Source organism: Macrotis lagotis, chromosome X (genome assembly GCF_037893015.1).
Source record: "Macrotis lagotis isolate mMagLag1 chromosome X, bilby.v1.9.chrom.fasta, whole genome shotgun sequence".
NCBI classification, from domain to species: Eukaryota; Metazoa; Chordata; class Mammalia; order Peramelemorphia; family Peramelidae; genus Macrotis; species Macrotis lagotis.
In genome coordinates this window covers 693174662-693201086 of record NC_133666.1, presented here as the reverse complement: position 1 = coordinate 693201086, position 26425 = coordinate 693174662, and the positions used below count along the sequence as shown (strand labels likewise).

General features: G+C 51.7%; 1 protein-coding gene across 10 annotated transcripts in view; it reads right to left on the bottom strand.

The window, feature by feature from the left end:
- The window catches only part of DEPDC5 (DEP domain containing 5, GATOR1 subcomplex subunit), a 114187-nt gene that overhangs the window by 40001 nt on the left and 47761 nt on the right, over window positions 1-26425 (bottom strand). For 7 of the 10 annotated variants that reach the window (XM_074206415.1, XM_074206414.1, XM_074206418.1 and 4 more), the window contains 13 exons: window positions 20145-20248; window positions 19329-19403; window positions 18076-18210; window positions 17521-17582; window positions 16692-16765; window positions 14933-15002; window positions 13866-13902; window positions 11536-11656; window positions 9549-9769; window positions 8804-9007; window positions 6475-6610; window positions 5421-5518; window positions 1078-1137 (listed from right to left, as the gene is read on the bottom strand). In XM_074206415.1, the coding sequence (XP_074062516.1) occupies window positions 1078-1137; window positions 5421-5518; window positions 6475-6610; window positions 8804-9007; window positions 9549-9769; window positions 11536-11656; window positions 13866-13902; window positions 14933-15002; window positions 16692-16765; window positions 17521-17582; window positions 18076-18210; window positions 19329-19403; window positions 20145-20248 (1397 nt within the window). The remainder of the gene's footprint in view (window positions 1-1077; window positions 1138-5420; window positions 5519-6474; window positions 6611-8803; window positions 9008-9548; window positions 9770-11535; window positions 11657-13865; window positions 13903-14932; window positions 15003-16691; window positions 16766-17520; window positions 17583-18075; window positions 18211-19328; window positions 19404-20144; window positions 20249-26425) is intronic. The other 3 variants (XM_074206421.1, XM_074206424.1, XM_074206422.1) reach the window with 1 other exon arrangement.

The window sequence follows — 26425 nt, the reverse complement described above, 5'->3', positions numbered from 1 at the left end:
GTGTCACTCTGTAATCCTCTCAACAGCTCCCAAAGCAGGCTAGGGCTCAGAGGGAGAACCTGGGCTGGGGCATCAAAGGCCTGGCTTGAAATCCCGCCAATAGCTGTGGGACACTTCTCTGGTTCCTTCCCTCCCGAGACCTTGGGGAGCCCTATGATGTCCCTTCCAGAGCAGGTCCTAGGACAGGCCTCAAAGGAGGGTAAGGAGGCTGGAGGAGGACCAGTCCCCACCCCATCAGGGGGAAGGCAGACAGAGCTGGGTCGTCCTAGGCCCCAGGGCCTGGAAGCCAAGGTCTTCTCAATGGATGGGACTGGGGGGGGGGGTCTTTTTTTGTCCCTCTTAACTCCACTTAAGGAGACCATATGCTCCCTGAGGGGAGAGACCTCACCTCCACCTGGCTCTGGACCCCTCCATCATCCAGCCCAGGGTGGTCACTGACCACATTTGGAACCTTCACCAATGTCTTCTGCTAGGAAGACATCAGGGCGTGAAGGCAAGGGGCGTCAGCTACAGTCTCCCCATAAGAGGAAAGCAAAGATCTTGGGTCTGATGCCAAGCTGTCCTTGGGCCTAATCCAGACCCATAACAAGGACAAGAAGAAAGGCCTCTGGGGGTAGCTAGGTGGAGCAGAGATAGAGCACCGAATCGAGTTGCAATCTGGCCTCAGACATTTAATAATGACCTAGCTGGGTGACCTTGGGCAAGTCACTTAACCCCACTGCCTTGCAAATAAAGCAAAACCAAAACCAAAACCAAAACCAAAAAAAAGAAAGGCCTCATCAACACAGAAATTCTAAGCATCTCAACATTTCCAACAAGCCCATTTCTAACTCCCTCTGATGGGGGCCACAGCCACATCAGTCCCTTTCCTCCAGACTCAGCTCTGTGGCAGTCTGCACCTCTCCCAAATGCCTCTGCTTCATCCCCTCCTTAGATGAGGACGGGGGTCTTCTCTTTCCTCCTCCTCCTCCTCCCAACAGAACAGAAGCGGCCTCTCCCTCTCAGCCCTCAAGCTGAGCTGGCTCCCCCTCCCCAGAGAGCCCTGGCCACTTTCTTGGACAAGCTGTCCCCCCTTACTTGGGTCTGAAGAGGCAGATATGTTGTCTTCTATAGATTCCCTGTTCTGGGTCCTGGGTCCTACAGAAAGATGGAGAAACACTTGAGAGACGTGAGCCATGTCCGGCCCCCACCTTCACCCTACCCCCAACCCGGAGGCCCAAATTTCATGGTCTTAAAAACTAAATCCTGTCTCCCCTCCCTCATTAGAACATAAGCCCCCTGAGGACACAGGTTGTCTTTCTTGGTCCTTCTGCCGCTCAGCATGAGCATGACCCAGGTACTTTCTGCTCTACCTTGCCCAAGAAAGGAAATGAATCAGTTGAACAAATAAACAGTCAGGAAGACCTGGGTTCAAATCTGGCCTCTGACACATTCTGGCTGCATGACCCTGGGCAAGTCACTTAACCTTGCTGAACCTCGTTACCTGTAGACTTACCTACTAAGTGATGGGAGAGCTGAGATGGATGCTGGGGGAGGGAATTCCTTTGCCAGGAATCCCCCAATCCTTCAAGTAAGATCCCTCAGAGAAGCCAAATACAACACCCTAGGCTCATGGTGGAGCCCACGCCCATGAACAACAGGGACATCGGGAAGGGGGAGGAAGCAGGCAGGGAGGGTGACATCTACTCGTGTTTTGAAGCACCCCCCTTTGCCCAGATGGAAACGCAATCTTTCACATTTGGCCCCTGGTTGTCTTGGCTAAATGACCCATGACACCCAGACCACAAAGTAACAGGTCAGGGGTTCTCTCAGCCAACTCGCCTCCCCACAGCACCTCCAGCCAAGGTTTGAAGGCCAGGGCTTCATCCAGGACCCCCGAAGAGAGAAGATACAAAGCTCTCAAGCCTTGACTTGAGCTGTCCCTGGGTCATGTCACCACTGGTCGAACCCTGGCCCCTGCAGTGAAGGAAGGCCTCCACTTGGTCCAACACACAAATCCACGCCTCTCTTTCTTAGGATAATGTGATGTGCTCGAGGCACTGGGGGAACCTGAGGTCTACCCAGAGGCCAGAGACCACCCCCTCTTCTACAGAGGTCCAGCGGGGTCTCACATCAGGGCAGATTCAGACCTAGTGCTCCCATGCCAAATCTGCGCTGACTGCACCTTCTCTCCTGGGTCTCCTTCCAAGATGCTACCAAGCTAGGATCTTCCTCACACAGAAGGACAGAATGTGAGCATGAAAGGCCTTTGACTCTGGCCCAGAAATACCCCCACAGTGCCCTCCTGGCGCACCTGCTGTGTGGTCGCCTACCCCACCCAAAGCCCCATCCCAAGCAGGCCAACAAGCCTAGAGGCACCTCAGCACAACGTCCCCCATGGCACCCAGGAGCACACCACGTCCATCCTTCCACAGCACAGGTTCCCCTCCAGGCGGAACCTTCCGAGAGCCTGCAACAACTTTTCCACCGTCCACCAGCATCCCGGCCGCTGGCCAGGCTCTCAATAAACTGTGGCCACCAGAACTCCACCAGTCCTCCATCCCTGGGGCTGCCCTATCTACTTGGTCCTGGACACAGGCTGACCCAGGAGCCTCGCTGCCTGTCCCATGACACAAGTGTGCCGCACACACATCCACTAAACCCACATTATTTCCTCAGACAAATGTCTCAACCCTGTCTGGGTGAGGCTGGTTTTCCAACCCACATGCCTACAAACGCTCTCTAACTGGGGTCTTCCCTCTGTCAGCGGCTGGGAGATGGAGCAGGTATCGACAAACAGTCCCATCATCCTGACCCTTGGTGTTCCTAAAGGCCATGCCCTGGGCCTGGCACTACACAAGACCATCTCGCGTGGTCCTCACGCAGTCCTGAAGGCAGGTGCTACGGTTATTCTGAGCTGAGTAAACTGAGATGGACAGGGATAAATGAGCTGCCCCAGCTAGTTGGAGTCAAAGGCTGAATTTGAACTCAGATCTTCCTGACCCCACGGCATAGCCCAGCTATACGGAGCACTGGAGGCAAGAAGACCTGAGTTCAGATGCAGCTTCCCTGTGACTCTTGGCAGTTTGTTTAACCTCTGTCAGCCCCATTTCCTCATCTGGAAAAATGGGGTCACCCTCTACCTCCAGACTGTTGAGAGGACAAATGAAACAATAACATGCAAAGTACTTTGCAAACCTCAAAGAGCTGTAGAAATGCTGGATAGTATTATCTATGAACCTTTATCTAAATAACTTCTTTAAAAAATTTAAAAAGCCGAAGCCACAGCCAAGCAGAGCCCCAGGGTCCTCCCCTGGAGACCCCCAGCCACAGTGACACTAGGGCAGAAGTCCTCCAGGTCGGGACAGTCAGCCAGCTCCAAATTCTGCCAGCTGCCTTCGTTTACTGCCGGTTTGGCCCCTACCCCAGGAGAAGTGTAAGGGGGGGGGGGGCTGACTCAACCTCAGGGGTAGAGCTGGGATGAGAAGAGGGAGCGGAGGCAAGGGGGAGTCACTTCGATTCGCTATCCTGAAGTGACAAAGTACTAAAGAGAAGAGCCTGGGCTCCCCCTTCACAAGAGTTCATCTCTATGGCTGAGTGACCTCAAGGTCCTTGGTGGGCCAAATCTGTAGACTGGACGTCAGGGGGATGTCAAAAGTATCCTCCCAATAGTGTGGCTGGACACCAGAGCTCCACAAGTCCTCTATCCCTGGGGCCACCCTATCTACCTAGTCTGGGACACAGGGCTGACCCAGGAGCCTTGCTACCTGCCACGGCACACTTGGGTGACCTTTGGGGCCTTCGTCCTCACTCTCTAAAGGGAATATGAAATTTCTCCCTGGCTCCCAAGTGAGCCCAGCCTCCGGACCCCAGCAAACAGAACTGGGTGCTAATGGAGAAAAGAAACAGCCTTTCTTTTGCCCATCTACCCCTTTTTTTGTCTCCAACCAAAAATTCTCCCTCAGTGGTCATTTAAAGATGGAGATGCTGCCTGTCTCTGCTGCCACCTGGTGTCCACTGGGAATCCTGGCCAACTGCACCCTGTTTGGTGACTTCAGGTGGGAAGGTGGGGTCAGTGGCCCCAGAAAGGGTGCAAGGGATGCCCCTGAACAGAAGGGGAACAAGGAGCCCCGGATGAGGCATTCCACGATGGGGGACAGGACTGAGTACCCCCGGATGGTGGGGGCTGGCCTGTTTGTTAAAGAGGAAGCTATTACTGGCGTATAGATCAGGAGACCTCACAGTATTTACAGGACCACAGGGTGGTCCGCTGTGCCACTTGGTCTCCATTAGGCCCTAAAATCTGGCTCCAAAGTGGGCTGAACAGCCAGACCAAAAGGAAATCTCTAGTTCTTAATCTGGGGGCTGGGGGAGGTGGGGGGGTGTGAGGAGGAGGTGAACTTTGGAGGGAAAAATTTTCTTTTCTTGACCCTCCAGGTGAAACTGGGATCAGCTTCTTGCCTCATAGTGGACTTTCGGGCCCAGGAAACCAAGGGCTTATATGGGTCTGGAGCCAAGGCCCCATCCAGCACACAACCATCATAGCCAATGCTGCTCCCCAGGATCCGGTCGTCATCCATCCCAAGGTCTCCCTCCCTGACCACTACTTCTACTCTGACCCTTCCCTAATCTCTACTTAGAGATGGTACCACAGGTGTCTCCATTCTATGTTCTCTCATTTCGGGCAGTGACCTTCCCACAATGGAGTAGATCTGCCCATCTGAGGCCTCCACCCCATTAAATCTACTCCCATGGCTCCCTCTCTGGGGATCAAACTTTAAGTCCCCCCACACCTCCCCATTCTAATCCTCTGACATGAGACACTCCACCACCACCACCAGTTTTTCTTCAGTCTGGCACCACCAGCTTCCTGGCATTTCCTCGTCTCCAGACTCCGGATGTTTACACTAGCTGTCCCTGACCCCTGGTGCTCTCTCCCTCTTCCAGGGGCCTTTTCTGGTCCCTATAATTCTAGGGCTTCCCTATCTTGAGCCCCCTGGAGCTTGTTTGTCCCCAGATGTTTCTATGCCGTCTTCCCCATCAGACTAGGAGCTCGCTGAAGGCAGGGCTGTCCTTGGCTTCTTTGCAGCCCCAGGGTTTGACCACATACCCGTCAGCAGGAGGTGATCAATAAGTGGGCGCTGACTCGTCTCCCATCTTGCCTCTCTCGGCTCTCAGGCCGCGGCCTCCTCTTGCCCTCTACCCAGTGTGGGGGGTGCAGGAGGCCTGCCGTGTCAAGTAGACTGGATCCTGCCAACCCCCTGCCAGGTCTCACCAGGACCCAAGCTCCCACTCAGAGAACACACCTCATGGCCCACTTACAAGCCCCATTAATCCTAGAGGGCCACAGCTAACTGGGTCAGCCCTCAGCTGGCGCCAGAGTCTAAAGATAGTCACAGATGGCACCAAAGCCTAGTTCCGTCATCTCCTGGGCCAATTACCTGCACCACTGCTGCTGACCAGGCGGCCAGGAAACTCGTTTGTGCCACTGAAATTCAGGAAGGACGTGCCGTCCCCAGGCTGGCGGGAAGGGAGGTGCCTGCAGAGAGCAGAGGGCTAGCTGTCAGGCTGGGCACAGGGGCCACGGAAAGCACTGCTTTCTTTCCTCAGCTTGCCATTCACACAGTGATGGAACAAAAAGCAGCCCGGGGGGCTCCCACAAGAGCCAACCCCTCCCACCCTGCAGGGTTTGGGGACCACCAAGGAGGCCCAGAGCCTGGCCCGCCTTTCAGAGAGCAGCATCCCTGAGGGAAGTTCTCTGAGGGTTGACCAGTCCTACCAACATCCCTGTCACTAACAGAGGCTGGCGGCCTTCCCAACTCTCTGGGGACAACCCCCACCAATCATGCCTCTTCAGACATTGACAGGGTTCATGCTCATCCACCCAGAGACACATCCCTCCCCTAGACAGTCCCTGAAGGTGGAGAGAGGTGGAGGAGAGCCAAGAGGGTTCACCGACCCCAGGGAAATCCCAAAGGGTCCTTGAGGACCACAGTCTCTCCCTGAAGTATCACAGCACGCATTGGAGACAGCACCGACCTAGAAAGAACTAAGGGCAAGGCCCCAGACAAAGGGGTCCTCCAAGAAATGAGAAGGTGGACTGGTTATAAAGGGAGGACCCCACAGACCACGGTGGGGGGCTACAGGCTGGGGGCAGGCAGTGCAATAAGCACCAGTGAAGGGAGCATCCACCTCAAGGAGAACACACTTCACCCTGCTTGCCTCAGTTTCCTCCTTTGTAAATGAGTTAGAAAAGATCAGGGCAAACCCCTCCAAGATCTTGGTTGAGAAGACCCTAAATGGGGTCCCAGAGAGTCAGACACAACTGAACAACAAGAGGGATTGGAGAGAGGCTTCCAGAAGCTGGGGTAGGCCTGCCCTGGGTCCCCGGGCCCCTTGGCCTCCAAAAGCTCAGCTGCTTCTGGGGCCACAGGAGTCACTTCAGCCCAAGCCCGATGCTCAGACAAGGGGCCGGCGCCCCCTCCGGACCCTCACCTTCCTGCTGCCTCATGGTAGGCCAGTTCCAGCAGTTCTGCAGATGAGTGAGTCGGATCCCGCTGCCCCCTACCCTGGAGCTCTACCATGTTCTGGCGGGTCTGGTGATGGATCTGGATGGCTTCTCCAGACGGCCCTGGGGGACAGACAGTCCGTGGATCCTGGGCAGGCCACAGAGCCTTTAGGCCCCTTCTCCTCGTCCCCCTCCTCCTAGATCACTCCCTTTCCATGTAAAGTCATCTCTGGCCCCAAACTCTACCAAAGTTGCCCTGAGTTCCTGTCTCCTCCCCAGCAGCCCGGGGTCTTTCTTACCCACTGCCCCCCTGGAGTTCTGTCAGCAATGACCCCTGCCCCCACCAGGACTCTCTCTTACCTGAGTCAATAAAATTATTAAGTTTCACCTTCCTAAACATTCCTAGGCCTGCTCTGTTGGTTCACCAACCACTCCCCCATCTCATGGGCAGAGATTCCCCAGGTCTCTGTCCTTGGCCCCAGGAAGGTGCCCCTGGGGCTCTTGTCCTCTGGCCATGGGCAGATGCTCCCTAGGGCTCTGCCTTCAGCCCCATTCTCCTGGTGATGTATCTACTCAAATGCCAAGGGCTTAAATCTCTTCTCTCCACAGCAAGTCCAAGTTCTGACCAGTTCTGTGTCCATCTCTTTGCTACTCTTCCGGCCCCCACTGCTCTCTCTGCTATTTATCTCCCCTGGCCTGCCTCACTCAGCTTCTCCCTTGGGTCACCTGTCCTCCCAGCACCCCCATCTCTCTTGAGGACACTGCCATTCCCTGATCCCTCAGGTCACCTCTGACCCCATCCCTGTCTAATCAGCTATGAAGGTTCATCACTTTTCCTTCCTCTCTCTCCCTGGCTCCCCAATCCTCATCCCCACAGACACTGCTCCCAGGCTGGACTGGGCCTGGGGCACTATCATCCAGTCATCTGACCATGCCAGCCTCCTAATTGACCTCCAGCCTCTCTCAACTCTGACCAATCCTCCAGATGTGACTGTGGCACACTGCTCTTCACCCCCATCTCCCACCCCCACCCCCACAAAAAAAATACTTTCCAATGAGTGCAAATTGTCCCAGGATAAACCAAGGGCCTTCCTGTGAGAGGAAGAAGCAGAAGACAAAAACCAAACTGGGCAAGGTCAAACTGGAAAGGATTCCAGGAGTCAAGGGCAAGGTGGCCCTGAAGAAAGATAACTGGAAAGGGGCCTGCCAGGGTGAAGGAGCTGAGGGCCCCATGAGAATGGTAGGTGAAGAGACAATGGGAGGGCAGAGGCCTGGCACAAGAACTAGTGGCCAGAGGAAGGGAAAGTACCAACAGCATCAGGGGAAGGTGCATCAGGGAATGGCCCAGCAGCACCCACCTTCAGGTGCAATAGAAAGTAAAGGGGTAGAAGTGAGACCCACACAATGAGGGCCCAAAGCGGGAGTAGTGCCTGGAGATGACCCCAACAGGCAGAACTCAGACTGGAGAGGGGGGGTGAGGATTGGAGGGAACAGTCCACCCACAAAACAATGCCTGCAGCAAGATTCAGAAGGAAGAACAAACTGGCCCAGAGGCCTTGGGGCCCTCAGCTGTGTCACCTCCACCCCCAGTTTTTTGAGCCTGGGTCACAGGCAGAACCTGAGGACAGGGAAGGGGTGAGAAACCATTCAAGCTTCAGGATCAGTGATAAAGGGGATGACCACCCCTATGGTCTCCACTTGCCTTTGGGAGCTTATGCCCCTTTCCTAAGGACCTGCGTGGTAAGGGGGAAAGAGGGGCTGTGGCCTGACCTGAGACACATGACCAACCACATGAGGTGGGGCTCCTCTCTGCCAGAGCTCTGCCTTACGCCTGTCCAACCAGCATACCCCTCCTCTGCCCCCTAAGCTGCCCTCAAGAAGCTTATACTCTAGTGAATTATCAGCATGCTCTTGGTCCGGATCTCCACGTGTGTGTGTGTGTGTGTCTCAAGGTCCTGATGGCACATTAACCACCCCATCTCCAGAGTCCCTCACTGCCAACTGGGGAGAAGGTTCGAAAGAGCCGCTTTGTTTTTAGTTTTTTTTTTTCTTTTGCAAGGCAATGGGGTTAAGTAACTTGCCCAAGGCCACACAGCTAGATAATGATTAAGTGTCTGAGGCTGGATTTGAACTCGGGTCCTTCTGCCTCCAGGGTCGGTGCTCTATCCACTGAGCCACCTAGCTACCCCAAAAGAGCTTCTTCTTAAAGTCAGCCCAGGGGTCTAAGGACCACAAGGAGGCAGAGTTACAGGACAAGAAAGGGGCCTGGGGGCTGGGCGGGCAGAGGCCAGCTGTCATCCTTGTCCTCAGACTTACCCACAGGGAAAGTGTGCATCCACCTCCTCCGGTTGGATGTCAGCTTCATGGGCATGCGAGATGGCGCAAAGGGGTTAATCAGAGCTCGCTGGGGCGTGTAGCCGCCGGGACGTATATGCAACATGGACTCAGCGCTGCCCACGTGGAACCTCCCTGGCGCACTTGAGTCCCGCTGCTGGGTCTCCATCATGTTCTCCAGGACATCTGTGGGTTGCCATGGACAAGGTGGGGATGAGTGACCCTGTGGACCCCTGGGACAACTGACCAACTCCCATCAACAGAGTGAGAGCCAAGATGTGGAAATCAAGACCAAGACCCTAGAAGAGCAAGGTACATTCCCAGACAAAAATCGAGTCTTCCCAACATAGAAGTGCCAGAAAGATAATAGGGAATACAACGAGCCAGGAATAAAGGCCAGAGAAACTGTAATGGTCTCAATGGTGAGAGGGGCAGAGTTGACCATGGAGTCAGGGAGACCTAAATTCAAATCCTGCCTGAGCCACAGGGCAGGAAGGCACCAGGTACTTCTCATCACCTATCCCCCAGGAGCCCAGGAGGCTCCCTCTGACACTATCTCACAGTGATGCCCATCCGCAGGGCAGAGGGGACTCCACCAGAGCTCTTGGCCAATGAAATCCCAGGAAGTGATATAAGGTCCGACATGAAGGTGCCCAAGAGGCATGCCCCCACCCCACTGAGCCCAGCGGCGCTACCTGGGCCAGTCATGGCAGTGCCCCAGACTGACCTCGCGTGCTGGTGTAGCCAAGGGAGCTGCTGACGTCATACTGGTGCAGGTGCGTGTGGGGAATCATCAGGATGTGGGAGCCCTTGCCCAGAGAGCTGTCATCTGAGGCCTGGCTCCTCACCTCCTCCGGCGGCAGGGTGCGGCTCTGCACCGAGGGGCTTGAGGACACGTCAAAGGAGCTGGAGCTCTTCCGGGTGTGGCTCTCTCGCTCCCTCACAGACCTGACCAAGGACCAGACATGAGTTCAAGCCCCTGAAAACCATTGCCAGGCCAGTCTGGTCGTTAAGAGGGAATGGCCTTCATAGGTAAAGAGGAGAAGAAACTCAGCCCTGCTCTAGGGGAGCCACAGGAGGGCCTGGCGCTGAGTCTTGTCACTGGGAGGCCTCTCTGCCTACCAAGCCATGGCGCTCTCCTCTCCCCAGGGTCTCTCCCCTGGATCCCATCACACACATGCTCACAGCATTTCTGACCTGGAGGGGGGAAAGGCTGCCTGTGAGACCATGGAGCACCCCTATTCTGCATAGGCTGACAGAGGCTGCCTAGGCGACCCAGCGACCAACATCACAATCTGAATGATGCCACCAAAGGCCTCCCCTCCCTTCATGATCTCCCATCCGACCATGCGCCTCTAGATCACTCTGGGCAGATCGGCTCACAGGCTGTCCCCCCCCATTAGCCTGGAAGCTCCATGAGGGTAGGGACAGTCTGTGGCCTCTTTCTGTAGCCCCAGGCTTAGTGCAGGCCAGATACACAGCAGGTGCTTCATAAATGTTGATGGGATTGAAACAAAACCCAGCTAAGTCACCAGCGGCCAAGGGGAGGGGGAGGAGAAGAGAGATCCTCACCCCCAGCAATCAGAAGCCGGCACCTGCCCACTGAAGGTGCCTGACACACGGTTTGGGGACACAGGGCAAAGCAGATCACTTGTCTTCTTTATCATTCCTGTTTTTCAGGCTGTATTTTCTTTTGCAACAAGACAAATGTGGAAAGGCTGTGTGTGACCACACTGGCATAATCTGGATCAAACTGTTCACCTTCTCAGGGAGAGGGGAAGGAAAGGAGTGGAGAGAACTTAGAACTCAAAATTTAAAAAAAAAAAAGTTAAAAATGTTTGTTTCTGTGTAATTGAGAGAAAAAAAATGGTTTTTGCAATTCCAAAGAAAGAACTGAACCAACCCACTCTTAAAGATGGGTGCTGGGGCGGCTAGGTGGCACAGTAGACAGAGCACTGGCCCTGGAGTCAGGAGGACCTGGGTTCAAATCCAGCCTCAGACACTTAATAATGACCTAGCCATGTGGCCTTGGACAAGCCACTTAATCCCATTGCCTTACAAAAACTAAAAAAAAAAAAAAAAAAAAAAAAAAGATGGGTGCTGCAAGTATCAGTAGTCTCCTTTTCTATGGAAAAATTGAAGCCTCCAGAGTTAAAATAACTTGCCAACAGGGGCACACTGGGATTCAAGTCCAAAGCCAATCTCTGGTTTCTGTCTCTTGCCCCAGGTCTTCAGGACCCAGAGGGCCCAGCAGCCACAGGTGCCCAGAGAACTTGGCCTTCCTTCCTCTGGGTCAGAAGGATTAAAAGGGAACCTCATTAATAGGGATCTATGTTTAGCATGTTATACATGTGGAGCCCATATTAGACTCCTTTGTGTTAGGGGTCAGGAGAAAATGTGAAACTCAAAATTTGTGCAAAAAAAGGGGTTGTTGGAAACTACGGTGGCATGCATATGTTGGAAAAAGAAATAAATAAAATATTTAAATTCTTTTAAAAAACTGAATCTGAAAGTGCTCTGAGATTCTAAATGAGGAAGAAGGCCCTTTTCCCCTACCCTAAACTGAGTCTCCAACACAAGATGGGCAAATACCCAGGACAACGGCTCAACACTTGGAAAGGGTCACATCATGGAGAGACAGAGAAAGATTTTATAAAGTAAAATCTCTTGAAAACACTGATTAGAATAAAAAATCTACAGATGTGGATACGGACCTGAAGGTGGTGAGGCGCTGAGCACGGGCCGGACCAGGAAGCCTGAACACCTGGGCATCGTAGGCATCGTAGTCCACCTGGATGGGCAGGGCATTCTCTGATTCCTTTGGGGTCCCGATGGCTGAAATCCACAAAAAAGGAGATGAGGAACCACAGCAGATGAGGATCTTAGTCTTCCTGGTGCCCAAGGACAGAACAGGAGAGAGAGGGGCAGGTGGGCAGCAAATAACCAGGGGTTTGGGGTCAATAAAGCATGGCTTCCCTCCCCAGTCAGTGAAACAGCCTGATTGGGGGACACTGGACCCTCATCTGAGAGGCCCCATGACCACTGAGAGGTTCAGAGAACAGGAGGTGACCTCAAGGCTCCATGACAAGGTGCAGAGCTGAGGTTTCTGGCACCTAATCAATACTCAATGGCTCTTTTTATGGTCTTCCTGAAAAACTGCCATTCTTAAAAACAACAACAAAAAATGTAATTGGAAAATATTTTAAAAGGGGGCAGTGAGGTGACGCAGTGGATAGAGCACTGGCCCTGGAGTCAGGAAGACCTGAGTTCAAATCCAGACTCAAACACTTAATAATAATTACTTAGCTGAGTGACCTTGGGCAAGTCACTTAACCCCATTGCCTTGTAAAAAAACAAAAACAAACCAAAAAAACTGCCATTCTTGACCAGCTCTAACCAGAAAGTACAAGGCATCTGGAAACAAGCCCAGGATGCTTCAGCAGACAGTGTGGAGGCTGATGAAGGAGGGCAAATTGCTTTATAAAATTAAATGAAAGGATAAAAGGCAAAGATGAAAAGATGAAAGGGGTTGTCAAAGTGCCCAGAGAGCTGGGTCTAGAGTCAGAAAAACTCATCTGAGTTCAGCTCCAGCCTCACACCATTCCTAACTGTGACCCTGGGCCAGTCACGTCACCCTACTTGCCTCAGTTTCCTCATCTGTAAAATGAGCTGGAGAAGGAGATGGCCAACCCTCCAGTATCTCTGTCAAGAAGACCCCAAATGGGGTCAGGGAAAGTTGGGCCCCACTGAACAACTCCAAGGCAGTAAATCAGCCTAGGAGGCATCACTTCCCAATCCTACCCACCCTCACCCCCCAAGTCCAAGGCCTGTTCCTCAGGAGCCCAGGGACCCAGCCTTTCCTTCCCTCCCCTACACAGTCTCCCTGCCCTCCCTACACTCCTGCTCTGTGAACACATACCTGGCTGCCTCCCCCACCATGGGACACTCTCCCCCCACCCCCTCCAACTTCCTTTCAGCAGCCACACAGACCCTGCCTCTCCTGATCCCTGGTCCCTGAGGCTTCTTTGGCTCCATCAGAGACCCCCACCCATGCTCCGGCCTCTCCTCAGGCCTCAGCACATGGCTCAGGGCCTGGCCCATTGTGAGGAGATGCTTTAAAATGCTTGTGACCCGGCTGTCTGAGGTCTCACAATGGGATGGAACAGCTCCAGCCTCAAACACCAGGGCAACAAAACAGCCTCTGGGGGTCCAAGCCCAAGTAAGAGAAGCTTTGAGGAAGGTCTGGGCAGAGACAGGCAAAAATACGGCAAAGGACTGCAGGACCAATGGCTTCTCATCCCCAAGCCACACCTGTGATGGGCAGAATTTCCATCCAGTGTATCCCATCAGCTGGCCCACAAACTCCCCAGTGGTCCCAGACCAGATTAAGTAGAACTGGGAGAGTTAAAGAAATCAAAACACCATAGAACAGGTAGCTTTCCGAGTGTGAGATCCTCCCGTCCAGATCAGACACCCTGTCTCTATCTGAGTGGGGATACCCAAGAGGAGTCGCAATCTGGGACAGAGCTGGGGCAACATGTACCCTCCCCCTTCCCCCCAGGTCCAGACCAATGAGGAGCTCCCTTCTCAAAGTCAGACTACCTATGTCTCCTTTCTTTAACGTAGCCCCCCAAAACAGTTAGTCAACACCGTGTCCTTCCCCGAGGAGGGAGAGCCAAGTCTAGAGAAAAAGAGTGGTCTCTGAGGCTGGGCAGGAGCTTCCAAGCCTTCCTCTAGCCCTGGGGTGGCTGCCTTTCTCAACTGATGCTTCCCCTCAGTGACATCGTCTGCACCAGGTGTAAGGGAAGGCGCCCCAAGGCCAGGTTCAGCAGGCCTCCCTCTTCAAGTTCCATCTGTAAAATGGGGCTATAGCCATCTTCACTTCGCTAACTTCCCAGGCACTCTCAAATACTGTATCGAGGTCATTTCTTCTCTGACTTGCCCAAGCCCTTGGCACTGTCTGGGGGCACTCTGGGAGACCCTCTGCTGCCCCTGGGCTGGGGACTGTTCAAAGCAATAGGAGAATCAGGTCCAAGAAACTTACAGGTATCCCGGCCATTTTTAGCCTTTTCAGTCACGGGCTGGGAAAAAAACAAACGACAACATGAGGAGGAAGAAGAGCAAAGAGAAGAAAGCAAGGCGCTGCATTTTACAACTTTCTATCTTTTCAGGAAACACTCCCGGGCTCCCCAGGTTAGCCAGTCCTCAGTCTTTCTACTAAAAACAGTCCTGTTTCAAGGAGGTCCTCTAAGATGAAGGTCCCCTAGAGCCTCTAGAACTTCAAACAGAGGACAACAATGTGTAGGCAAGGCCTCAGACATTAGAAGGGCCTGGGTCCAAAGGATCCTTTGTCCATAAATCTACACATGCCTGGGACATGACAAGGAGTATGGTCAGTGTTCAACTTCCATCCATCCTGAGGTCCCTTCCAATTATGACAAGAATTAGAATGAAAGGGGCAGCTAGGTGGCACAGTGGATAGAGCACCGGCCCTGAAGCCAGGAGGACCTGACTTCAAATCTGGCCTCACATACTTCTAACCTAGCTGTGTGACCTTGGACAAGTCACTTTTAATCCCATTGCCTTAAATAAATAAAGAAAATTTTAAAGAAAAGAATACAAATGAAGTCCCTGCCAAGACACCTAGTGTGGTTTCCAAGTGCTGGAAATGATCATTCTTAAAAACCAATTCCAACTCAAAACTCCTGTTGTGGGCTTTAGATGGGGGGGGGGGGGGGGCAGGTTTCATCAAGCTAGGGCAGTTTTGGTCTCAGGTCCTCCAAATGGTCTTTATAACAGGTCTACCTATAAACATTTGCCATATCAGAAATTAAAGCTGATCAAATTTGAAAATATAATTCATTTAATAAACTAAACTATTAACATTTATGCTAATATAATCGATTTACATTAACATCGCACATTAACTATATATAACATTTTTTTTTATTTTTGCAAGGCAATGGGGTTAAGCGGCTTGCCCAAGGCCACACAGCTAGGTCATTATGAAGTGTCTGACACCGGATCTGGACTCAGGTACTCCTGACTCTCTAGGTAGGGAAGAGAGGACAGGGCTGCAGGGGAGAGGCCAGGATGGCTGGTGAAACTTACCTTCCTTCCAGCCAGCTTGATTCGAGGGGTGAAGCTGTTACAGAGATGCTGACTCTTGGAGGTATAGAAGCTGCAAAGAGAGAGAGGCCATGAAGGTGAACTCATCCCTCTTTAGAACATGGGATGTGAGGACAGAGCCAGCAGGGGCAGCCAGAGCCTCCCCACAGCTGGGGGCTCATCCCTAACTACCTGAGACTGTGCCGACCCCTCCCTCCATCGACGATGGCCCTGGGGTCCCACAGAGCTCAGAACAACCAAGGGAGCCTCGTGTTCCCAGGCCAACGAGAGCTTCTCAGCAGCATCAGCCCCTGGCCCTGAGCTCAGGCTGGGCCCTCAGCAGTTGCCTAATAAATGCAGCTTAATCTGCTGAGTTAATTGAAGATCATGGAGGCCATGGGGCCAAGCTCTCCCCTAAACCAAAGGTGAAGCATTGCTGCTGATTCAGGGATCCCCAGGCAAGGAAAGACCCTTCCCCAAGCAGGCCAGAACCTGCTTGGACCTTGGGGTCTTTGAGAGCTGCGGAGAGCACAAAGGCTCAAAGACCCAGTCAGAGAATGCCGACTTTCCTGGCTCCCCCCCAGGATGGTTGCTGGGGCTGCTCAGTTGGCGAACCACAACCTGGGATCCAAGGGAAGAGACCCTCAAGATCTGCAGCTCCCCTCCAGAGGCAGGCACAGAGCTCCTCCTGTTGAGACCTCTCTATCCTTTCAGTTCTCATGGCCTGGGGATTTTAAGAGGTGGGCTAGCAGGAGGAGGTGGGACAGGGATGCAAGAGCTGAGATCTTCTCCAAACCAGACTCCCTGGGTGACTCGGGGAGCTCACACTGCTCCTTCTAGGCCTATTTTTCTTCAAAGAAAAAGAGAAGATGGATGATCTCTAACATCCCCTGTTCTTGGGCCCCTGCCAGCCCTACTATTCCATGATAAATTTACTGCATAATCTATGTGCATGGCCACTTGATTTAGACAAAGTATGAAGAAAAAAGACTGGATTTTAGGAACAATTCCTGGGACCACTCATCAGACTGTGCCCTTACAGGCCTCTTATCTTTCTATCACAAATACGTAAACAGGAGGTGATCCCACTGACAATCAGCTGAAGAAGAGTTTGGGGAACCCCGGGGAGAAGTGGGGACATTCACACCCCTTTCTCCATAGGAACCTCCAGAAAGGAGCTGCTCATCATCGAAGGCAGTTGAAGTGTTTTTTGGTTTTTGGTTTTTTTGGTTTTTTTAGATTTTTCAAGGCAATGGGGTTAAGTGGCTTGCCCAAGGCCACCCAGCTAGGTCATTATTAAGTGTCTGAGACCAGATTTGAACCCAAGGACTCCTGACTCCAGGGCTGGTGCTTTTATCCACTGCGCCACCTAGCCGCCCCTCGAAGTGTTAACAGCACCATCATACAGGTTTAAAAATTAAGTCACACAACAGCTAGGAACTGGTGGTTATGGACTGGGACCCTCAACCCCCAAGCCCTGGCCCTCTGCCCATGGCCTCTCCTAATTTTCTCACTCCCACCTTCACCCTGCCACAGTCTATGGGCTCTGAGGAGCTCATTTCCAAGACGATCCCTGCCTCCGAAAGGGCAGAGACGCCCAGGCTGGGCACTTGCAACCAGAATCAGCATCCTTGCTGCCCAGAAGACTTCCTGCCCCTTTACTGGGTTAGTTGGGGGCAGGCCTGGAAGTGGGGGCCCCTCCAGAGGCCTCCAGGCAGCTACTGGTCAGCCCGTACTCCATCCAGGTCTCCCAGGCCATTACCTGTGGTTTATCCAGTGAGGGATGTTGTAGTCATCTCCGAGGCGAGAATCTCGAGGGCCGCTTCGATTATGCAGCTGCAGGGAAAAAGAATTAATTAGTTAGAGAAGGAATTACCAGATGGAGCAACATCCCACTGCTCCCCCCCAACCCCAGCCACAGCACAGAATCCTTTAGAGGATGCTTGGGGTCTAAATAAAGTCTGGTATTCAGGGGCCCCCAACTTGTCCAGGCTCTTCTCATGCTGCTCCTCCTCAAGGACCACCCCAGAGACCTTCCTCAAAGATGTACCCAGTTCTCCCACCTCCAGACCTGCATCCTTCAGGATGAGAATACTGGCCACCCCCTCTCACAGCCCTGCCTGTCCCCAACCCTCGTAGCTGTCAGTCTAGTCATCCAAGCGCACGCCTCGCCCTCAAGATGCAGGGCCTGGTGGACAGAGCTGATCGCCACCCCAACCCTTAAAAGTCATCTGACCACAATGCCACCAAATCCTCCTGTCCCCCTTTAGTTTGTCCATCCTCTTAGAATCTATCCAGGATTTGTCAGAAAGGGAGACCAAGGATATGGGTTTGAATTCAAGTCTCAACATGAGAGACATGTACTGGGGGGTTTCTCCTCTGGGCAACCGCTTCCTCCAGTTCCTGGCCTCTGAAGAGAAGGGTCCTCTCACTGTCATTCCCTGTTACTCCCCCTGATGCAGGAACCCTCTTTAGTCATTCCCATTTATCCTGCACAGAGCATCTAGCATGCAGCAGGTGCTTAATCCATGCATGCTGATTTGACCTGACTCCCAGATAAAAGGCAGCTCTCTGCCCTCTGGCCTCCTCACCTTGAACAGCGGCACAGCATGCAACGGCTGCTCCCCCATACACACCAAATCCACACCAATCCCTAGGAGAGAGAACAGACCCCAAACATTCTATCCGTGGCCCCAGCCCAGTCAGAGGTCCCAGTCCAAACAGAGGCCCCAGCCTAGTCAGAGGCCCAGCCCGGACAGACATCCCGGCCCAGTCAGAGTTCCCAGCCTGGTCAGAGACCCTGGCCCAGGCAGGAGCAGATCTCTTCCTTCTCTCCCTCTCCGGCCCAACCTAGTACAGGACAATCTGGCCTCCCCCACTTCTTAGGGGGTGGTGGGCCAGGCCAGGTTCTGCACACTGGGCTCTGTGCAGAAAGCACAAGGTCCCAGAAGATGCGACAGACCCCAACCTGACCCTGCAGCCTGACTCCCTCCAACAGGAACTTTAATTACTAATCTAGTGTGTAGGGTGGCCCCAATGGAAAACACAGTGGGTAGTTAATTAGAGCTCAGCCGAGGGCCAGCCCAGGGAAGGACTCATGGTCCAGGCACAAAGGATGGCCAAGAGGCCGAGCCCGGCGCCTTTACCATTATCAATCATGCGCTGCTTTGTCAGGATCATGAGGAGCCGGTCCACTTCAAACACACCAACCCCAGGCGTGATCACCACCGACATCTGTCCCGTCCGGTCAAAATTGCGGTTGATATAGTGCTTGTCAAACACTAGAAAACACCCAGCACCACACAAGCCCTGAGCTTTAGTGCAGCATCCCCCTGGACCCTGCAAACAAGTGGCCAGCAAGGAGCCCGTCCCCAGGGCTGGGGACCCCACCTGCCCATCTCTGGAATGACCCTCTCAGCCAAGACCAGCACAACAGCTCCAAGGGACCCTGGGCTCTCAAAGGTCAAGTCCACAAGGACGAGCCTCTGGGCCTGTGGGCTACAGAGCATCAGAAGGCAGAACCTGGGATTCAAATCCTCTCTCCAAAGCCCGCACCACCTCTGGGACCTGGGCCAAGTCGCCCCCCCCCCCCCTGAGCCTCAGTTTTCCTCCTCTAAAAAACAAAGGGGGCCAGACCAGAGGGGCTTAGAGGGCTATGCTAGCTCCAGAGCCAGGATCTTAAGACCCTTCTGATTGGGAGGGTGGCAGGAGGCCCCACAGGCAAGATCAAAGGTCCAGGATTGGAAGGAAAAGATAGCGTTTTTGTGGGGGAGGGGGCCTGCAGAGGATGTGAGGAATGGGATCCCATGGGCAGAGGGCCTGGCCCTCACAGGACAGACAACTGCTGCAAGCTCTGTACATTCACAGCCAATTCCCAAATCAGCCGGCTATGTTTTAGAGAAGCAGCAAATCCAGGGGCCAGAGGCTTCTTCATGACCCCAGTGTCCTGCCCGTGCTCTGGGGACAAACAATGTGCATGTGCCTACACGCTCTCACACACATGAATGTTTCCCTGCTCAAAGCTGTGGCCTCCTCTACTACTGACCAGAGATGGGGGAGGTTCGGTAAAGACTCTTGACCCCGCTCTCCTCGCACCCCCAGGGGAGGGAGCCCCGGGATGCTGTCCCACTAGAAGGCTGACCCACTAGGAGGCTGCCAACCCGGGGGCAGGGGGTGGGGAGGATGGGGGTAGGGGCTGGGAGGGTTCCCTGCATGCCGGAGAGGTCTCTTTGAAGCAGCCCAGGTTGTGGGCCGGAAGCAGGTCCCAGAGGGATGGTCACTCAACCAAGTATCCCCCTTATGGCCCAGAGCTCCCACTAAGGCCACATGCACTGCACAAGCAGGAGGCCCCTGCAGCACAGCCCAGGGTGTCTAGAAAGCACCCTAACTCCATACTCACCATTGAATGACAGATTAATGGCCTCCAAGTAATTCCCTTGGGCTGAGGTAGAATTGTCACCTTGAGGAAAGCCCTCTGTGCAGAGAGATGAAAGACAGTAAGAGCCCCCACACGATTCCAGTCCACCAGGGACACCCCTCAAGGAAGGGGGCATTCTCCTCTTCCTCCTCCCCTCCCCTCTACAACAACATGCCTCCTGAGGCAGCCAGCCCACCCCTCACTTGAACTTGAACTGCATTAAGCCAAGGAGGGGAGATCTGCCCTGGACTTGTCCTAGGGCCAAGTAGATAAAAGCACCCTCCTTGTCCCTGGGACAGCCCTCCAAGCTCTAGCCCTCGAGGAAGTCCCTATGGGGGAAGGGAGCACAGGAGGACCCATGGCTTCCACAGTTTCCATGTCCATCTTGCAGAAGAGGAGATTTGTCAGCTGAGGCCCTCCCCTCTTCTACCCTGGACAATGACCCACGTGCAGAGGCCAGATCAATCAATCCCCACACAGCTGATGTGGTGATGGGCCTGGCTCATCTCAGATGAAAGGGCTTTGTCCCTAGGCCTAAGGTGAAGCCCCCCAGGGATGCAGCTGTCAGAACTTTTGGGGGCCAGGGAGGCTCTACAAAGGGTCTCATCACTCACAAAGCTCCCCTATAACCATATTGCTGGGGGCGGCAGACACCATGAAGGTGTCAGGCCCAGGGAAGGGTCCACATGGGACTCACAGGAAAGAGCTGACCCACCTCAAACCTAGCCTCAGCCAAAGGCAGAAGCACAGGCACTGACAAGGACATTGGCATAAGCTACCAGGGGTGACAGACAGTACCTGCCCGCTCCAGACGCACCAGCACCGGATACTGGACAAAGAGCTTCTTAATGGTCACTAAGAGCGACGTCCACTCTTCTCTTCTCTCATTCTGAACCACCACCCTGCATGCACACAAAGTGGGCACAAGGTGAGCACCAGCTCCTGCAGGTATGGCTAAGACCCTGTGACAACAATCTTTCCCCTCCAGAGGCTCACAGCCCCCAGCTGCAGTCAGAGCCTTCCCTGATATGAAGCCTGGAGCCAGGGGTTCAGGAACATCTGAAGGGGTGTCACTGAGGTCTTGCAGGACCGAGGCCAAGGAGCAGAAAGACAGACACTCATGCCAAGCAAGTTGCCTGAGAAGGAGCCCTGAGAGAGGCTGGAGGTCTGAAGGAAGTGAGCTCTACGAACATGGGGTGGGATCCAAGCACAGCCTGGCAGCTGCGTCCAGAGCCCTGGCAAGAGAAATCCCCAGCATTTCTGCAAGCCTAAGTCTGACCCTTCAGAAGTAGGAGGAAGGCTCTCAGGAAAACCATTTTTTTTTTAAGCTTTTTTGCAAGGCAATGGGTTAAGTGGCTTGCCCAAGGCCACACAGCTAGGTCACTATTAAGTGTCTGAGGCCAGATATGAACTGAAGTCCTCCTGACTCCAGGGCCAGTGCTCTATCCACTGCGCCACCTAGCCACCCCAAATTAGAAAGTTTTTGCACAAACAAAACCACTGCAACCAAAATTAAAAGAAATGTAGTAAATTGGGGAAAAAATTTTATAACTAGTGTTTTGGACAAAGGATTCATTTCTAAAATAGAGAAACTGAGTCAAATTTATAAAAAAATAAGTTGATTCCCCAACTGACAAATGGTCAAAGGATTTGGAAATTCAATTCTCAGACAAAGAGATCAAAGCTAACTATAGTCAAATAAAAACTTGTTCTAAATCATTACTGAATAGAAAAATGCAAATTAAAACATCTCTGAGGTTCCACCTCACAGTTTTCTGATTAACCAATGAGACCAGAAAGGACAATGATCAATGTTGGAAGGATTGTGGGAAATCTGGAACTGTAACACATTGTTGGTGGAGCTGTGAACTCATCTAACTTTTCTGGAGAGCAATTTGGAATTACACCCAAAGGGCAATAAAAATGTGCATACCCTTTGATCCAGCAATATCACCACTAGGTCTATACTCTGGAAAGATGATGAAAAAGGGTAAAAAATATTCAAAGCAAGAATCCACAGAAGGACCCAGTGAAGCAGTTCTCCTAATTCAAGGTAACCTGGAAAAGAGCAGAAAGGCTCTGCTTCCCAGGGTTGGAGGGGCGGCCCGTCAGAGGGGTGGCCCACCAGAGCATACCTATGCCCCAGGGAGCACCAGACACAACTTGGGGGAACAGCGGAGGACCTCTGCCAGAGTGAGCACCTGAAGCCCAGCCCTCAGGGCACACAGCGAGCAGTGTGGCCACCATAACCCAGATCCAGGAAACAGAAGCAGAAGCAGGAGCCCCCAGGGCATGAGCTGAGCCAAGGTAGGGGAGTGAAGAGACTGCTGAGCTCTGTCCTCTGTCCCTGGAACAGGACTCTGGGGTTCTGACCACATTCAGATCCTGATCGCAGTCCAGGCCCCCCGACAGAAAAGCAGGGCCCCCCCCACCTCAGCCCTGTGGCAGAGGGGGGGTGCTTATGGTCATTCACAGACCAGGAGGGAGGACAGAGCCTCATACACTAAGATCCTTGTGGGGGTGTCCCAAAAGCTCAGGAAGCACCCCAAAACCAGGCTCAGGCTGGGAAAATGAGTAAGCAGAGAAAAAACAGGAACACCATTGAGAAATATTTTGCCTGTGAGCCCAAGAAGAATCAAAACACTTAGTCTGAAGATGAGGAAGCACAAGCTCCTGCATCTAAACACTCCAAGAAAAACAGAAACTGGGCTCAGGCTATGACAGAGCTCAAAAAAGACTTTAAAAATCAAATGAGGGAGATAGAAGAAAAACTGGGAAAAGAAATGAGAGAGATGCAGGAAAAACATGAAAATGAAGTCAGCAGCTTAGTCAAGGAACACCAAAAAATGCTGAAGAAAATAACATGCTAAAAACCATCTTGGATCAAATGGATAAAACAGTTCAAAAAGTTATTGAGGAGAAGAATGCTTTAAAAAGCAGAACTGGCCAGATGGAAAGAGATAAGAAAGCTCTCTGAGTAAAACAAATCCTTCAGACAAAGAATAGAACTCAGGGAGATTGCTGAATTTACAAGAAATCAGGACTCAATACTTCAAAACCAAAAGAATGAAAAATTAGAAGAAAATGTGAAACATCTCACTGAAAAAACAACTAATATGGAAAACAGATTTAGGAAAGATAATCTAAAAATTATTGGAATATCTGAAAGTCATGATCAGGAAAAGAGCCTTGACATCATTTTTAAAGAATTATTACAGGAAAATTGCCCTGATATCCTAGAAGCAGAGGGCAAAATAGAAATGGAGAGAATCCACCAATCTCCCCGAGAAAGAGATCCAAAAAAAAAAACAAAAAACCCAGGAATATTATAGCCATGTTCCAGAACTCGCAATGCAAGAGAAAATATTACAAGCAGCCAGAAGGACACAATTCAAATATCATAGAGCTGCAGTCAGGATCTCACAGGACTTAGCAGCAACTACACTGGAAGCTTGTAGGGCTTGGAATATAATATACCGGAAGGCAAAAGAGTTTAGAATACAGCCAAGAATCAACTACCCAGCAAAACTGAATGTCCTCTCTTCCAGGGAAAAAGATGGACTTTCAATGAACCAGGGGAATTTCAAATGTTCCTGTTGGAATGGCCAGAGCTGAACAGAAGGTCTGATCTTCAAATATAGGACTCAGGTGAAGCATAGAGACTGGAGAAGGGGAAAATATGACGGACTTAATGATGATGAACTACATGTATTCCTGTATAGAAAAATGACACTGATAATACTCATATGAACCTTCTCAATTAACAGAGCAGGTAGAAGGAGCTTTTATAGATGAAGCACAGGAGAAAGCTGAATTTGAAGATAAAATATGGTGTAAAAATGGAGTCAACAGAAAAAAGGGAAATGTAATGGGAGAAAGAAAAAGGAGAGGGGGAATAGGCCAAGATATTTCATATAACAAGATTTTTCTTTATCACAATGAGCTATTGCAATGATATGGAAGGGGGGAAGGCAAGGGGGAATGAGGGAATCTCTGTTCTCATCAGAGGTGGCTAGGAGAGGAAACAGCATATATACTCAATGGGGTATAGACATCTGGAGTAAGAAGGAGGTGGGAGGACAGGGGGAAGGGGTGGGGATGTGAATGATGGATGAGAGGATGGACCATGGGGGGAGAGTGATCAGATATAACATTTTCTTTTTTACTTCTTGCAAGGGGCTGGGATTGAATGGCCTGTCCGGGACCATAGGGCCAGGTGGATGCTGGGCCTAAGGGGTGGTATGTAGGCTCGGGGCCTTTTGGCCCCAGGACCAGGGATCTGTCTGCTGCACCACTCAGCTACCCTACAGCAGAGTCAGAGTGAAAGGAGAGAGAAAATATAGTATGTGGAAGTGGAGAAATACGAAAGTAGGGAGTTGCAATCAGCAATAGCAATGGTGGAAAAATATAGAAGTAACTTTTGTGATGGACTTATCATAAAGAAGGTGATCCACTCACGACAGAGTAGGTGGTGTTGGAACACAGACTGAAGCACATTTTTATTATTATTATTTGGGGGGGGGGGTTGCAGGGCAAATGGGGCTGGGTGGCCTACCTGGGGCCACATAGCAGGGTGATTGTTGGGTGTCTGAGGCCGGATTTGACCCGGGTGATCCTGGCTCAAGGGCCAGTGTTCTGTCCACCACCCAGCCGCCCCTACTATTATTACTATTTCATTTTATTTTGGGTCTTTTTTTTTCTTTTTTTGGTTTTTGCAGGGCAGTGGGGTTGGGGTGGCTTGCATGTCACACAGCTGGGTGATTGTTGGGTGTACGGAGCCAGATATGGGCTTGGGCGCTCCTGGCTCCAGGGCTGGTGCTCCGTCCACTGCACCACCTGGCCATACCTACAATTATTACTATTATTTTCTTTTTAATTTTAATTTTTTTCTCTCCCCCTTACTTTATTGCTCAAGCGAGTCTATAATTTTTTGGGGGGGAGGGGGGTATTATGTTTACTCTTAAACAAGAATATTTTATTAATGTACAAAAAATTATACAAAATGAGAATAAATAAATATTAAATTAAAAAAAAATATTCAAAGCAGCCCCGTTTGTGGTGGCAAAGAACTGGAAATGAAGTGAATGTCCATCAATTGGGGAATGGCTGAACAAGTTGTGGTTTGTCAATGTGATGGCAGCACAATAATCAAAGACAATTTTAAGGGACTTGTGATGGAAAACAGCATCCACATCCAGAAAGGGAACTGTCGAATTTAAATGCAGACCAAAGCTTTAAAAGTTGTCTTCTGTATTGTCATTTTTTTTTCTCTCAAATGTTTTCTTTCTTCCCCACCAGGATCTGATTCCTCTCTCACAACACATTCAATTTTGATCTATGTTTTGCATGGTTACAAATGTAGAGCCTATATCAGAATGGGGGCAGAGGGGGCTGATAAGGGAGGGAAGGAGAAAAACTGTAAAACTCAAAGCCTTGTCAAAAAAAAATGATTGGCAAGAACTTATAAAATACTTATTAAAAGGAAGAATAAAGAAATACCAGGAACAAAGCTCAATGTGGGTTCATTCTCTAATATCATTTCTACCAACATCTTTTTAAAAAGAAAATCTATGGGGGGACAGAAGCTGACAATTTAATTTCACCACCAACTGAATAAAACAACTATGCAAAGTGGGCTTGGTAGATAAAACCAGTCAGAGTTGAACCCACAGGTCATTGTTAACATGAATTAAATAGAGGTAGTCCAATGGATAGCACGCTGGACCTCAGGAAGATCTGAGCTCAAATCTAGCCTCAGTTCCTTCTGAGCCATGTGACCCTGGCAAGTCACCTTGCTGCCATCTGTCTCAATTTCCTCCTGGGTGAGGGGGTACTTTGATTCCTGGAGGTCTGCTCTGTAAGTGAGTATCCCAGGGCAGTAGGGTCACAAAAGGCCAGCCCCTAGACATGTTCTTCACACCCCCAAAGGACAAGAACAAAGCACATTCTGAGGTGACAGGGGCAAAGTACCCCCTTCTGAGGATCCCATCCTGTGTGGCACTCAGGGACAGTGAAGGGGATAAATCAAAGCCCCTACCCCAGCTCCTTAGGGCTGACATGAGGGTCAAATGAAAGCACATTTATTAAGTGTATTACAAAGTTAGAGCACTCTGTCAATTATTTAGGTCGTCCCAGATACCAGGAAACCGGCTGGTCAACAGCCCCAGCGAAGCTGAAGGACAGGCCTCTTCAGGGGCTCAGCTGCAAATACAAATATGACATAAACCCTCTTGGGTATGGCGCTGACACTGACAGGGTGTCTAGAGAGGGCTACCCCAAAGCATCATTCTGCAATTGGAAAGGGGAGGTCCCAAATCATTCTTCGTCACCCACCACTTCAAGAGTGGGCATCCCAGGCCCTGCTTGTGCACAGCACTGTCCAGCTTGGCCTGAGCCTCTAGCATCCAGAAGAGAGGGGGCCATGAAGGCTGGAGAGGCTCATGGGCTTCTTTCAGGCTACAATATGGGATCAGGTTCTCTCAGACCTAGGGAGCACAACCACTAGAAGAAGGGGTCACCCCAAATCCCAGCACTTACTCTCTAGAGACCCTTCACTGCCCCAAAGGGTCACGCAGGATGGGAGGCTGAGAAGAGTGTACTTGCCCCCATGCCCTCAGAGAGGGCTTTGCAGTGTGTCCTTCAGGAGTGTGAAGAGCATGTCTGGGGGATGGCCTTTGGTGACCCTACTGCCCTGGGACACACGACTACAGAGCAGACCTCCAGGATTCAAACCACCCCCTCACCCAGCCACAAAGCCAGCCTGTCCTTCACCCCCTCTTTGTGACCACTGGGGACACCATCATACACAGAGCGCTGGACCTGAGTTCAGATGCAGCCCCAGAGCCTCCCTAGCTGGGTGACCTGGGAGAATCACCTTGGCTCTCTTGTCTCAGTCTCCTCATTTATAAAACTGGAGCCACAAAAGAAGCTATGCCCCAGAGTTATTGAGAAACAATTGAGAGCAAACCCTTTGTAAAGCAACCAGCCCCAAAACCTATTTCTTTTTTTTTTAATTTTTTAAAATTTATTTAAGACAATGGGGTTAAGTGGCTTGCCCAAGGCCACACAGCTAGGTAATT